Source organism: Elephas maximus, chromosome 3 (genome assembly GCF_024166365.1).
Source record: "Elephas maximus indicus isolate mEleMax1 chromosome 3, mEleMax1 primary haplotype, whole genome shotgun sequence".
NCBI classification, from domain to species: Eukaryota; Metazoa; Chordata; class Mammalia; order Proboscidea; family Elephantidae; genus Elephas; species Elephas maximus.
The window spans coordinates 210,673,184-210,684,897 of record NC_064821.1 but is presented as its reverse complement, the minus strand read 5'-3'; the positions used below and the strand labels follow the sequence as shown (position 1 = coordinate 210,684,897).

General features: G+C 42.7%; 1 protein-coding gene across 1 annotated transcript in view; it reads left to right on the top strand.

The window, feature by feature from the left end:
- The first annotated feature begins 201 nt into the window (after positions 1 to 201).
- The window catches only part of SUCO (SUN domain containing ossification factor), a 137,389-nt gene continuing 125,876 nt past the window's right edge, over positions 202 to 11,714 (top strand). The window contains exon 1 of the mRNA XM_049881200.1: positions 202 to 361. Coding sequence (XP_049737157.1) covers positions 300 to 361 — 62 coding nt within the window. The 5' untranslated portion in view covers positions 202 to 299. The remainder of the gene's footprint in view (positions 362 to 11,714) is intronic.

Sequence of the window (11,714 nt, the reverse complement as noted above, 5' to 3'; positions counted from 1 at the left end):
CGGGGCGGGCGGGGGGGACATGGGGCGGCAGTGGCGGCGGCGGCGGCTGGAGGAGGCGGGCGCGGACGAGCCGGCGGCCGCAGCAACAGCGACAGCCCCCGGAGCCCTCCTGTGAAGCGCCCCTGGCCGCACCGCCGCGGCTCCCTGGGCCGCCCAGGAGCCGCTCCCCCGGCGACACAGCCCTTCGGACGCTCGGTCCCATCCTCGCGCTCGTACTCCGGCTCCTCCATCTTGGCCTCGGCAGTGGCGGCTGCCGGGAGGATGTGCCGCCTTCTGGCAGGGGGAGGAAGGAGGAGAAGATGAAGAAGTACCGGCGGGCCGTGGCCCTGGTCTCCTGCCTCTCTCTGTGCTCGCTGGTCTGGTGAGTAGCCGCGACAGCACGGGGCTTCCCCTTGAGGGGAGCGGAGGGAGGGAGCAGCCCAGGTCACACCCCCAGATCATCTGGGCTTTCAGGGTGCGGGTCTCCAGGGCCCCTGTGAAGCGACAAACTGTTTACTCCGCGACTCTTCTGCTGACTGGCCTGGCAGCACGCTGTGCGGAGAATTTCACGGAGTATTTCGAAATTTACACAGAGACTAAGTGGGAAAGAAAAGTGCCTGGGTAGAGGGAACCAAGTACCTTTGTACTCAGTTACTTTACCCCTTGGAGACGGTGCAGTGTTTGGAATAGTGAGATACATGGTAGATGAGTTGCTCCGATTTACTAACAAAACCAAACGCGCCGTCGAGTGGATTCCTCATAGCGACCCTATAGAACAGGTAGAATTGTCCCATAGGGTTTTCATGGAGCAGCTGGTGGATTCGAACTGCCGACCTTTTGGTTAGCAGCCATAGCTCACCCTAGCTCTTAACCACTGCGCCACAAGGGCTTCGATTTACTGCCAGGTACTTGATTTCATAGCGTGGGAAGGGCATAAAGCATAGCAGATGTAGTGTGTTCACACAGGCGGTTTGAAAAAGGTGAGTCCTCATGGGGGTAAGAGTAGTTTATACACTACTCTTACCCCCATGACGACTCAGTAGTTCTCCTGGCCATTTCTTTGGCTTCCAGTACATTTTGGGCTGCCGTTCTTGGAAACTTTTGGGAGCGTTATGAAGCACTTTTTCAGGGGAGGTGGATGATGGGGAGCTGTTGGGTTGGTGGAGAGATTGTTTTAGCTGTAGTGTGTAAAGTAAGTTGTGGTGGTGTGGCTTGGGTAATGTCTCTTAGTAATGGGAGGGTGGTTTAGTTATCTAGTGCTGCTATAACAGAAATACCATGGTGCCTGGCAGGCATGCCTCTCCCTGCTTGGTCAAGTGTTATAAAGCTCCTTAGTACCACTCGTAAGTGCCCAGAGGCATTCTATTCTACCAGAAAGCCTCTTGCCGGAGGCCCTCAGCTCTCTCACTCTGTGGGTCCGGATGTCCGCCGTCACTGCCTTGGTTCATGCACAGTGCTTTCTCTCCCCAGCCTCTGGATTCTGCTGCCACCATTGCAATTCGGGATGGAGAACGACTCAGGATGTAGGTCAGGAGGCTTCCTGGCATAATGGGGTGCCTGTAGGCGCTTGTCAACGGAGCTAAGTTCACCCAGGGAGCAAGAGAGCTGAGTACCTTTGGGCAGGAGGCTTCCTGGTGGAGTAAGGTGCCTCAGGGTACTTACGGGCAGAGCTAAAGAGCTTTGTAACACTTGACTGAGCAGGGAGAGGCCTGCCTGCTGGCATGGCTGAAAAGCCATCCCCTTGTGGTATTCCTGTTATAGCAGCACTAAATAACTAAGACACAGTGGGGTACTGAGAGTGGGGTGCTGCTCTAACAGATACCTAAAATATGGGAAGAATTTTAAGGTGCCTAAGCCTGGATTGCATTGAAGAGACTGCTGGTAGAATTATGGACATCCAAGGCAGTTTGAAGTGAGGAGAGCTATAGAGAAAGTATCGTCTTAGAGAATATGTATGATACCAGCAACAGTGTTGCTGGAAATGTGGACGCGAAATGTGCTTCTGGTGAGGCTTTGGAAGAAAATGATGAACATGCCATTAGACAAGGGAGGAAGGGTGATTGATGCTTTTTATGCAGTGACAGAGAACTTGTCTAAATTATGTTCAGGTGTTTGGTGTAAGGTAGAACTTGTAAGTGATGAACTTGGATCTCTGGCTGAGATTTCTAAGCAAGATCTTAAAGGTACCATGTGGTTTTTCCTTTCCGGTAACGGTAAAACACAAGAGAAAAGAGATGAACTTAAAAATGAACTGTGCAAAATGAAGACAGAATTTAAAGATTTGGAAAATTCTGTTGTGCCCTGAGAACCAAAACAAAAACCAAACCTGTTGCTCTTGAGTTGATTCGGACTCATAAGCTAATGTAAATTGTTCTGGGTTTTGGACTTGCTGGGTGCCCATTATTCCTTCTTTCCTTTCAGTTTCTCCCGTTTGTAATGGAAATGTCTGCCTTGTGCCTTCTCTACCATTGTACTTTGGAAGTAGATGACTTGTATTCTAGATTTCTTAGGTTCACAAATGAAGAGGAATTTTGCCCCAGCATGAAATATGCCTGAAGTATTACTCATATTTGAGGTAGATGCTTCAGAAGATGAGACTTTTGACTCGGCATTGATACAAGATTTTGGCATGATGGGATGGGGTGGATGTGTTTTGCATGTGGCAAGGACATGAATTTGAGGGAGCCAAAGAGTAGAATGTTATAGACTGAATTATGACCCCCCAAAATGTGTTGTAATTCCTAATTTCTAAGCCTGTGGTTATGATCCCATTTGGGATTAGGTTGTCTTTGTTATGTTAATGAGGCAGGATTAGTGTAGGGTGTATTTAGAGTCAATTTCTTTTGACCTGTAAAGAATAGTGATTAAACAAACAGGCTAAGAAGCAGAAACGGGGGAAGAACATGGAGATTGTCCAGGAGCAGAAGCTCAGAAGAAACAAAGACTTTCCTCCAGAGCCAACAGAGAGAGAAAGCCTTCCCCTAGAGCCGGCACCCTGAAGTTGGACTTCCAGCCTCCTACACTGTGAGAAAATAAATTTCCGTTTATTAAATCCAAAAAAAAGGGATAAATCCTGTATTTTGAAGGTGGGAAAATTACTTTGTCCCTAAAGCTATATGGAGTTTCTGGTAACCCCTGGTACGTTTGGGTTTTGTTGAGGAACCAAGAGCGTGTAAATCAAAGGATTGCTATCAGTGTACTTCTTGGAAAAGCCATTTTTCCCTCCCAGGGAGTATTCCCAGAGATGGGTGATATTTGGTGACTGAAAAGATGCTTCTTCAGTCAAAGCAGTTTGCTTTTGTTACATTAAGATCTAGATAAACTTAGTTTTCTGCTTTGCTTATTTATGCAAAGCACTGACGGTGTTTTCATTTCTATTGGTGCCTAATAATAAATTAAGAAAAAATTGATGTTGTCAAGGATTTCATTTTACTTGGATCCACAATCAATGCCCACGGAAGCAGCAATGAAGAAATCAAACGATGTATTGCATTTGGCAAATCTACTGCAAAAGACCTCTTTAAAATGTTAAAAAGCAAATAGTCGCTTTAGGACTAAGGTGTGCCTGACCCAAGCCATAGTGTTTTCGGTAGCCTTGTGTGCGTGCGAAAGCTGGGCAATGAATAAGGAAGACTGAAGAAGAATTGACACCTTTGAATTATGGTATTGGCAAAGACTATTGAATATTCTGTGGACTGCCAGAAGAACAAACAAATCCGTCTTGGAAGAAGTACAGGCAGAATGCTCCTTAGAAGCAGGAATGGTGAGATGTTGTTTTATGTGCTTTGGACATGTTATCAGGAAGGACCAGACCCTGGAGAAGGACAACATGCTTGGTAAAGTAGAGGATCAGCAATAAAGAGGAAGACCCTCAATGAGATGAATTGACACAGTGGCCGCAACACTGGGCTCAAGCATAACGATTGTGAGGCTGGTGCAGGACCAGGCAGTGTTTCGTTCTGTTATACGTAGGGTCACTGTGAGTTGGAATTGACTCAACGGCAGCTAACAACAACAGATGGATTCCAAAGCACTGAAGTTATAGAGTTGTTGCTCACATAAAATAATACATAAAGGATGGGAATTTTGATTGGAAGGGCAAGTGAAATTAAAGAGAATAAGGCATTTGATCCCTTGTTTTTCATTCAAAACTCTTTTAATAAGGTCAAATGTCACCCCTCTCTTTATCATTATAGGAACATTAACCAAATGTCATAATAGCTCCATTCTACCTCTAATATTATGTTGGATACCAAGAAGTGCCTGCGTGAAATGGTTCTACTCAACCCACTTTAAGTTTGTAGATTGTGGATGGCACTGAAACCTTGTGTTCATATCCACCTCTCTCTGGTTGTTTGTAGATTGTTTCTTCATTTTGCTTTCCTTTCTCCTTGGTCTTACCTTTCTTTTGACCATGTTATTCTTCATCAGCACTTTCTGAAATGGCATTCAAGTTTAAAATGCACAAATATCTCTGATTTTTTTTTTTTAATTGGGGGGTGGAGATGAAATCAAGCATTAGAATTTGGTTCTTAAAATCATTTGTAGATTTAAATTAATCATGTTTCTATTATTTTTTAGAATTTCTGACTGTCTTTTTTTGTTGTTGTTTAAACCAACCTCAGTGTTTTCTCAACTTTATCCATTAGCAGTAGTGAGGGAGACTGTGACCTGTTAAGGGAAGGCCAGCCAGCCTAACGTTGAATATAAACCAGAAAACCCATTGCCATCGAATCAATTCTGACTCATAGCGACCCTGAAAATAGTAGTCATAAAGTTCCGTAAACTAAAGTGACAAATGGATGGTGAGGCTTAAGTAAAGAGTGTGAAAACTTTATGAAACTTTAGCTTAAGAAACAATTGGGTTAGTATATTTTGATATTTGTTTGGACTGCCAACTTTAGAGACACTCTAATTACTCTTTAGCTGAACCATTTAAAATGGTAGGCTTGAGGTCTTTGGAAGTGTGACGAGACTGGGGAAGGGGATCTGTGCTCTGCTGATCTGCAAAGGGTATGTTGTTTTATCTTTGGAGATTTTTCTTGGGAAATGAAAATACTGACATAACAGCGCTGGCTCAACTGAAGATCTAACTCTTGGTATAATCTGGTCTGTTGTGTCATTGCTCAGTATCTCCCTCCCCCTTCACAAAAATGGTAACGTAAAGCCGTTGTTGTTGTTTTAGGTGCCGTTGAGTCAGTTTTGACTTCTAGAGACCTCATGTGACAGGATAGAACTGCCCCACAGGGTTTTTTAGGCTGTATGTGATCTTTACGGGAAGGAGGCCTGGTGGTGAAATGAATGGGTTGGTGGTTTGAACCCACCAAGTGGCTGCGCAGGAGAAAAGCCATATCCAAACCCGTTGCTGTCGAGTTGATTCCGACTCATATCGATCCTATAGGATAGAGTAGAACTGCCCCATAGGGTTTCCAAGGAGCGCCTGGTGGATTTGAATTGCTGACCTTTTGTTTAGCAGCTGAGCTCTCCTAACCACTGCACCACCAGGGCTTCCCACAGGAGAAAAGACTTTGCTAATCTGCTCCTGTAAAGATTTCAGCCTAAGAAGCCCTCTGGGGCAGCTCTGCACTGTCCTGTAGGGTCGCTGGTAGTGAGAATTGACTCCACGGCATAAAACAACCTTTACGGGAGCAGATCGCCAGGTCTTTTTCCCTGGGAGCTGCTTGGTGGGTTTGAGCTGCCAACTTTTTTGGTTAGCAGCCAAGCACTTAACCATTGTGCCCCCAGGACTCCTAAGCTGTTGTAGGGTTAGACAAAAGGTTTGCGAAAGAATTGATAAAGCTCCTCATTTTAGCCATCTTTGTTACTCATAAATTTGTCCCAAAATTTTGTGGTGCATTTCTATTTTAATCTACAACATTTAGTAGATTTATGAGTACGATATTTATACTGTGGCAGTGCTCAAGTGCCTAAGGCTGCCTTCGTCATCCCACCAGTATTACTGAATTCCCGTGATTACCTTATTTATACTGTCATAATTTTATAGATCTTGCTTATGTCTCTTCTTTATTCCTTAGATTAGCTTCACAGAAAAACCATTCTATCTCCTTATTCATTCTAGTTGCTGTTTTTTCTTTTTGCATGCTTCTGATAGTTAATGTTAATTGTCAGCTATCTCTGTCCAGCGTGTAATGTGTACTTTACACATTTTAGCAGATTTAATCTTCACAGAAATTCTATGAGATAGTTATTATTGACTATGTTTTACGTTTTACAAATGAGGAAGTAGAGAGGTTAAGTAATTGGCTGAATGAGGTTAAGCAACTAATAAGTATTGGAGCCTAGTTTTGAACCTAGGCAGCCTGCCTCACAGCACAGACTCCTGACCACAGTGGTCCTTTGACTGTAGTCTGGAAGGCCTGTGTTGTAGATATGGGTCCATCACTTACTAGATGTGTGTCCTTGGATATGCTATGCAATTTCTTTGAACCTTAATTCTTATATCCTAAAAATGAGAATGCTAATCCACTCTCACCTTAAAGAGTTGTTAGGAGGATGAAATAATACATACAACAAAAACCAAAACAAAAAAACCCGTTGCTGTCAAGTTGACTCTGACTCATATGAAAACCCTGGTGGCATAGTGGTTAAGAGTTTGGCTGCTAACCAAAAGGTCAGCAGTTCGAATCTACCAGGCGCTCTTGGGGAACCCTATGGAGCAGTTCTGTATGTCCTATAGGGTTGCTAAGAATACATATGACAGATCTTTGTAAAACATTAAGGACATATTATCTGTATAATTTATTATAAAGTCATTCAACAAAAATTGTTACCGTGCTTATACTCTGTACAGATGTTGGATACGTAAACCTAAGGACAGGGTGACTAGCTCATCTTGGTTGTAACTCTGAGAGTCCTATGTCTCAGGAACCCCCTGTATTAGTTCCTGCTGTAACAAATTACCACACACTTAGTGGCTTAAAACAACACACATTTATTACCTTACAGTTTTAGGAGTCAGAAGTCTAAATTCAATCTCACTGATCTACAGTCAAGGTGTCGGCAGGGCTCATTCCTTCTGGAGGCTCTGAAGGGAGAATCCATTTTCTTCAGCTTCTGGAGGCTTCCTGCATTCTATGGCCCTTCCTCACATCACTCTACCACTTGCTTCAGTCCTCACATTCTGGTTCATTCTCCTGCCTCTCTCGTAAAAGGACTCTTGTAATTACATTGGGCCCACCCAGATAATCCAGGATAATCTCCATATCTCAAGATTCTTAATTTAATTATATCTGCAAAGTCCCTTTTACCAGGTAACATACTCATAAATTTTGGGGATTATGATGTGAACATCCTGGGGAGGGTATTATTCAGTTTACCAACCCATTACCATTGAGTCAGGCTATATGTGGCAGAGTAGAGCTGTGCACCACAGGGTTTGTATGGCTGTGACCTTTTGGAAGCAGATTGCCAGGCCTATCTTCTGAGGTGGCTCTGCATGGATTTGACCTGCCAACCTTTTGGTTAGTAGCTGAGTTCTTAACTGTTTGCACCACCTAGGGACTCCATTCAGCCTACCATACTCCCTTAATCCTAGGCAGAGTAGGAAGGCTGATCACTACCCTAAAGAGGAAAAAGACTTGGTTCATGCCCTGAAATAGCAGATATTCAAAACTTTTTTGAGTGTGTCCCCCAATCTGTAAAAACTTTGTATATATACCTTTAACCAAAAAAAAAAAAAAAACAACCCAAACCCATTGCCATCAAGTCGATTCCGACTCATAGTGACCCTATAGGACAGAGTAGAACTGCCCCATAGAGTTTCCAGGGAGCGCCTGCTGGATTTGAACTGCCAACCTTTTGGTTAGCAGCTGTAGCACTTACCCACTACGCCACCAGGGTTTCCATATATACCTTTAGTATATGCTTATTTGAATGTAAATTATGTAATATGCCAACATAATGTTAGTATACTAGTGTATTAATAGCATGTTACATACAAAGGTGATATTTAAGAAAGATGAGAAAGAACATAATCAGTACTCTCATTAAAACTGTAATAATTTTTAGTGAGAACTGTGTGATTGTGTTAGATCTGGTTAGATTATTTTACCTCAGAATGTGGATGAGGAGTAATTCAGGATTTATTTATTTCCATTTTTACAGGTGCTGTTGCATTGCCTCCCACTCATGGAACCTTAGCCCTGCTATTTTGTTGTCGGTTTGTGCTTCCATTACATCAGTCTTTGCAGAAATTTTTTTAAAAGCTACTTTTCCATGTTGTGAGAGTCAGTTTAGTTAAAACTAAATAATGTAGTCCCTAAATCTGCTTAACTGGACACGCAGTAAACTGCAGTTGGTTGAATGTGATGGCTGCGGAATTCCTATACTTTCCTCAGGCTCCTGGTTAGAGTCACAGCAAATATGAATCCTTAGATTAATCTCGATAAAGCTTAACTTGGTTGATTAAAAAGCAAATCTAATGTATTCTTAGTTCCTGGATTGTGCGAACAGTTAACCCAATCGGCTGCTAACTTAAAGGTTGGTGGGTCAAATCCACGTAGACGTGTCTCAGAAGAAAGGCCTGGCAATCTACTTCTGGGGGGGAAAAAGAAAAACCAGCCATTGGAAACACTGTGGAGCACCGTTCTATTCTGACAGACATAGGGTTGCCATGAGTTGGAATTGACTCAGTGGCAACTGGTTTTATGGGGCATTGGTGGTTCAGTGGTAGAACTTCTTGCCTTCCATGTAAGAAACCTGGCTCCATTTCTGGCCAGTGTGCCAAAAAGAAAAACCAAACCCAGTGCCATTGATTCACTTGCAACTCATAACGACCCCATAGCACAGGGTAGAGCTATCTTGTAGAGTTTCCAAGGCTGTAATGTTTATGGAAGTAGACTGCTGTATCTTTCTCCTGCAGAACAACTGGTGGGTTCAAACTGCTGACCTTTCAATTAGCTGCCAGTCACTTAACCACTGTGCCACCAGGGCTGCTTACCTCATGCACAGCCACTACTCTCTGTCAGTGGGGGCTTGTTTGTTGCTACGATGCTGAACAAGTTTCAACAGAGTTTCCAGACTAAGATGGACAAGAAGGAAAGGCCTGGCGAGCTACTTCTGTAAATCAGCTAATGAAAACCCTATGGCTCACAAGTGTCTGATCTACAGCCAATCGTAGGGATGGCACAGGACTAGGCAGTGTTTCGTTCCATTGTTCATAGGGAAGCTGTGAGTTGGGGGCTGACTTGACATCAGCTAACAACGTTTTCTTCCTGTACCCCCCAAGGATCATCTTGGAGAAGCTCGTATTTAGACTGTAATGGGAAGAGACTGGTAATTAAACAGTTTTCTTAATGTGACAAATACCATAAAGCTAGTTGCCGTCAAATTGATTATGACTCATGGTGACCCCATGGGTGTCAGAGTAGAACTATGCTCTATAGGGTTTTCAGTGTCTGATTTTTTAGAAGTAGATTGCCAGGTCTTTCTTGTGAGGTGCTTCTGGGTAGACTTGAGCCTCTAACCTTTCGTTTACCAGCCAAGCATGTTAACTGTTTGTACCATCAGGGGCTGTGACAGATACCATAAAGGTACTTAAAAAGGTCTTTAGGAACACCAAGGGCAGAATTTGTATTCTGGTTCTGCTTCTGTCACTAGCTTTACATCTTTGAACAAGTTATTTCTGTGAGTCTCAGTTCTCATCCATAAAATGAGTTTGGAGAATGGATAGTTCAAGATGGGGAATTGCGTTTCAGGCGAGGGAACGTTCCTGTTGTTGGGTTACCCAGAGCCTGGAGTATACATGGAGGAAATGGGGAGAGAGAGCTGGGAATGAAAGGACTTGATTGTTCTGCAGATGGACCCTGATTTTAACCAAGAAGTGAAGATGAGCCAGACGTGTAGTTTAAGTAGAAGATTGAGGTCAGATTGATTTTTTTTTTTTTAATTAGATTATTCTGTGGGATAAAGTGTGTTGGAGGGGACAGAGTTTGTAGGCGAGGGGCCTAATTGGTGGGCACACTAGAAAGAGCTGATGTTTAAATCAAGAAAGTATGTTCTGTTGTCCATTTTAACCTTCCTGATAATTTTTTTGATTATATCAACCTAGTTTTCACCAACTTAAGAGGTTTATTTCCAGGTTTATGATTATATCTCTATACCCTTTATCTTGTTTTTTTACTTGGTAATTTTGCTGCTTTCTTGTTCATTTGTTAATATATATAAGTGAGCAGAAAAATAAACTAGAAACATGTATAAGCAAGCTTGTTGTTGTAGTTGTTTTGTCTTTTTTTTAAAATGATGGATTGAAACATTCTTGAAAATCCTAATTCTTTATCCATCATGTGGAGTAATTTTTTGCTTGTTTTCTATTTCTATCTCTAACATTTTAAAAACTAAGAATTATTTCTTTTCTGAATAAAATAATGAAATAGCCTCTCTTCTCCAAATCATATGATGAATTTTAAGAAATTAAAAAAATTTTTTTTTAATTTATTTTATTAATATTTAGTAGCCTTTCTAATAGAACTTCATGTCAAAGTTTTTGCGGAAAAAAATTTATCTTTGCTCTGGAGTATACATTCCAAAGAAACCATCTGCTACGCATGAGAGGTGTTGGGCCATTATAAACAGTGTCACATCCCTTCATACAAGTTAGACAAAGCCAGATTGCCTAAAAAGGAAGAGGTTTGTGAAGGAAATGTGATATCTTTGCATAAAACTTGAACACTTGTGTCCAACGAAAGATAGTGAATGATTTATCTGTAATGACCTCAGTGTCCTTTGAATTATCTTTAAAAGAGCTGGATGTTTTTCATGTTACTTCTTTAAGTTATCAAACATTTGAGGGTGTATTGGAATGGAAGCAGTAGTAGAGTTGGCAGGTGTGGGGTAAAGAATTTAACTTTACCCAAAGTAATTTGGTCTTTGCACTTGCTTCCTGGGAGATAAGTCTACTGTTGTTGTCCTTAGCTGTCCTCAAGTTGATTTTTGACTCACAGCAACCTCACTTGACAGAGTAGAATTGCCTCATAGGGTTTTCTAGGCTGTAATCTTCACAGGAGCAGATCACCTGGTCTTTCTCCTGCGGAGCCACTGGGTGGTTCGAACCACTAACCTTTATGGCATTGGGCTCCTTCAGATTACTCTAAATCAAACCCATTGTCGATGAGTCCATTCTGACTCATGGGTACCCTATAGGACAGAGTAGAACTGCCTCATAGGGTTTCCAAGGCTGTAAATCTTTATGAAAGCTGACGGGCACATCTTTCTCTTGCAGAGCAGCTGGTGGGTTCTGTCAGCTTTTTGAAATGTTAGCAGCTGAGTGCTTTAACCAGGGCTCCTTTTGAAATAACTAACCAAAAAAAAACCAAACCCACTGCCATTGAGTAAATTCTGAATCATAGCAACCGCACAGGGTTTCCAAGGCTATAAATCTCTGCAGAAGCAGACTGCCACATCTTTCTCCCGTGGACCACTGTTGATTTTGAACCACCAATCTTTTGGTTTCAGCGTGTCTGTCAGTTTGTCGTACTGTGGGGGCTTGTGTGTTGCCATGATGCTGGAAGGTATGCCACCGGTATTCAGATAGTAGCAGGGTCACTCATGGAGGACAGGTTTCAGCTGAGCTTCCAGACCAAGGCAGACTAGGAAGAAGGACCCGGCAGTCTACTCTGAAAAGCATTAGCCAGTGAAAACCTTACGAATAGCAGCGGAACATTGTCTGATATAGTGCTGGAAGATGAGCCCCCCAGGTTGGCAGGCACTCAAAAGAT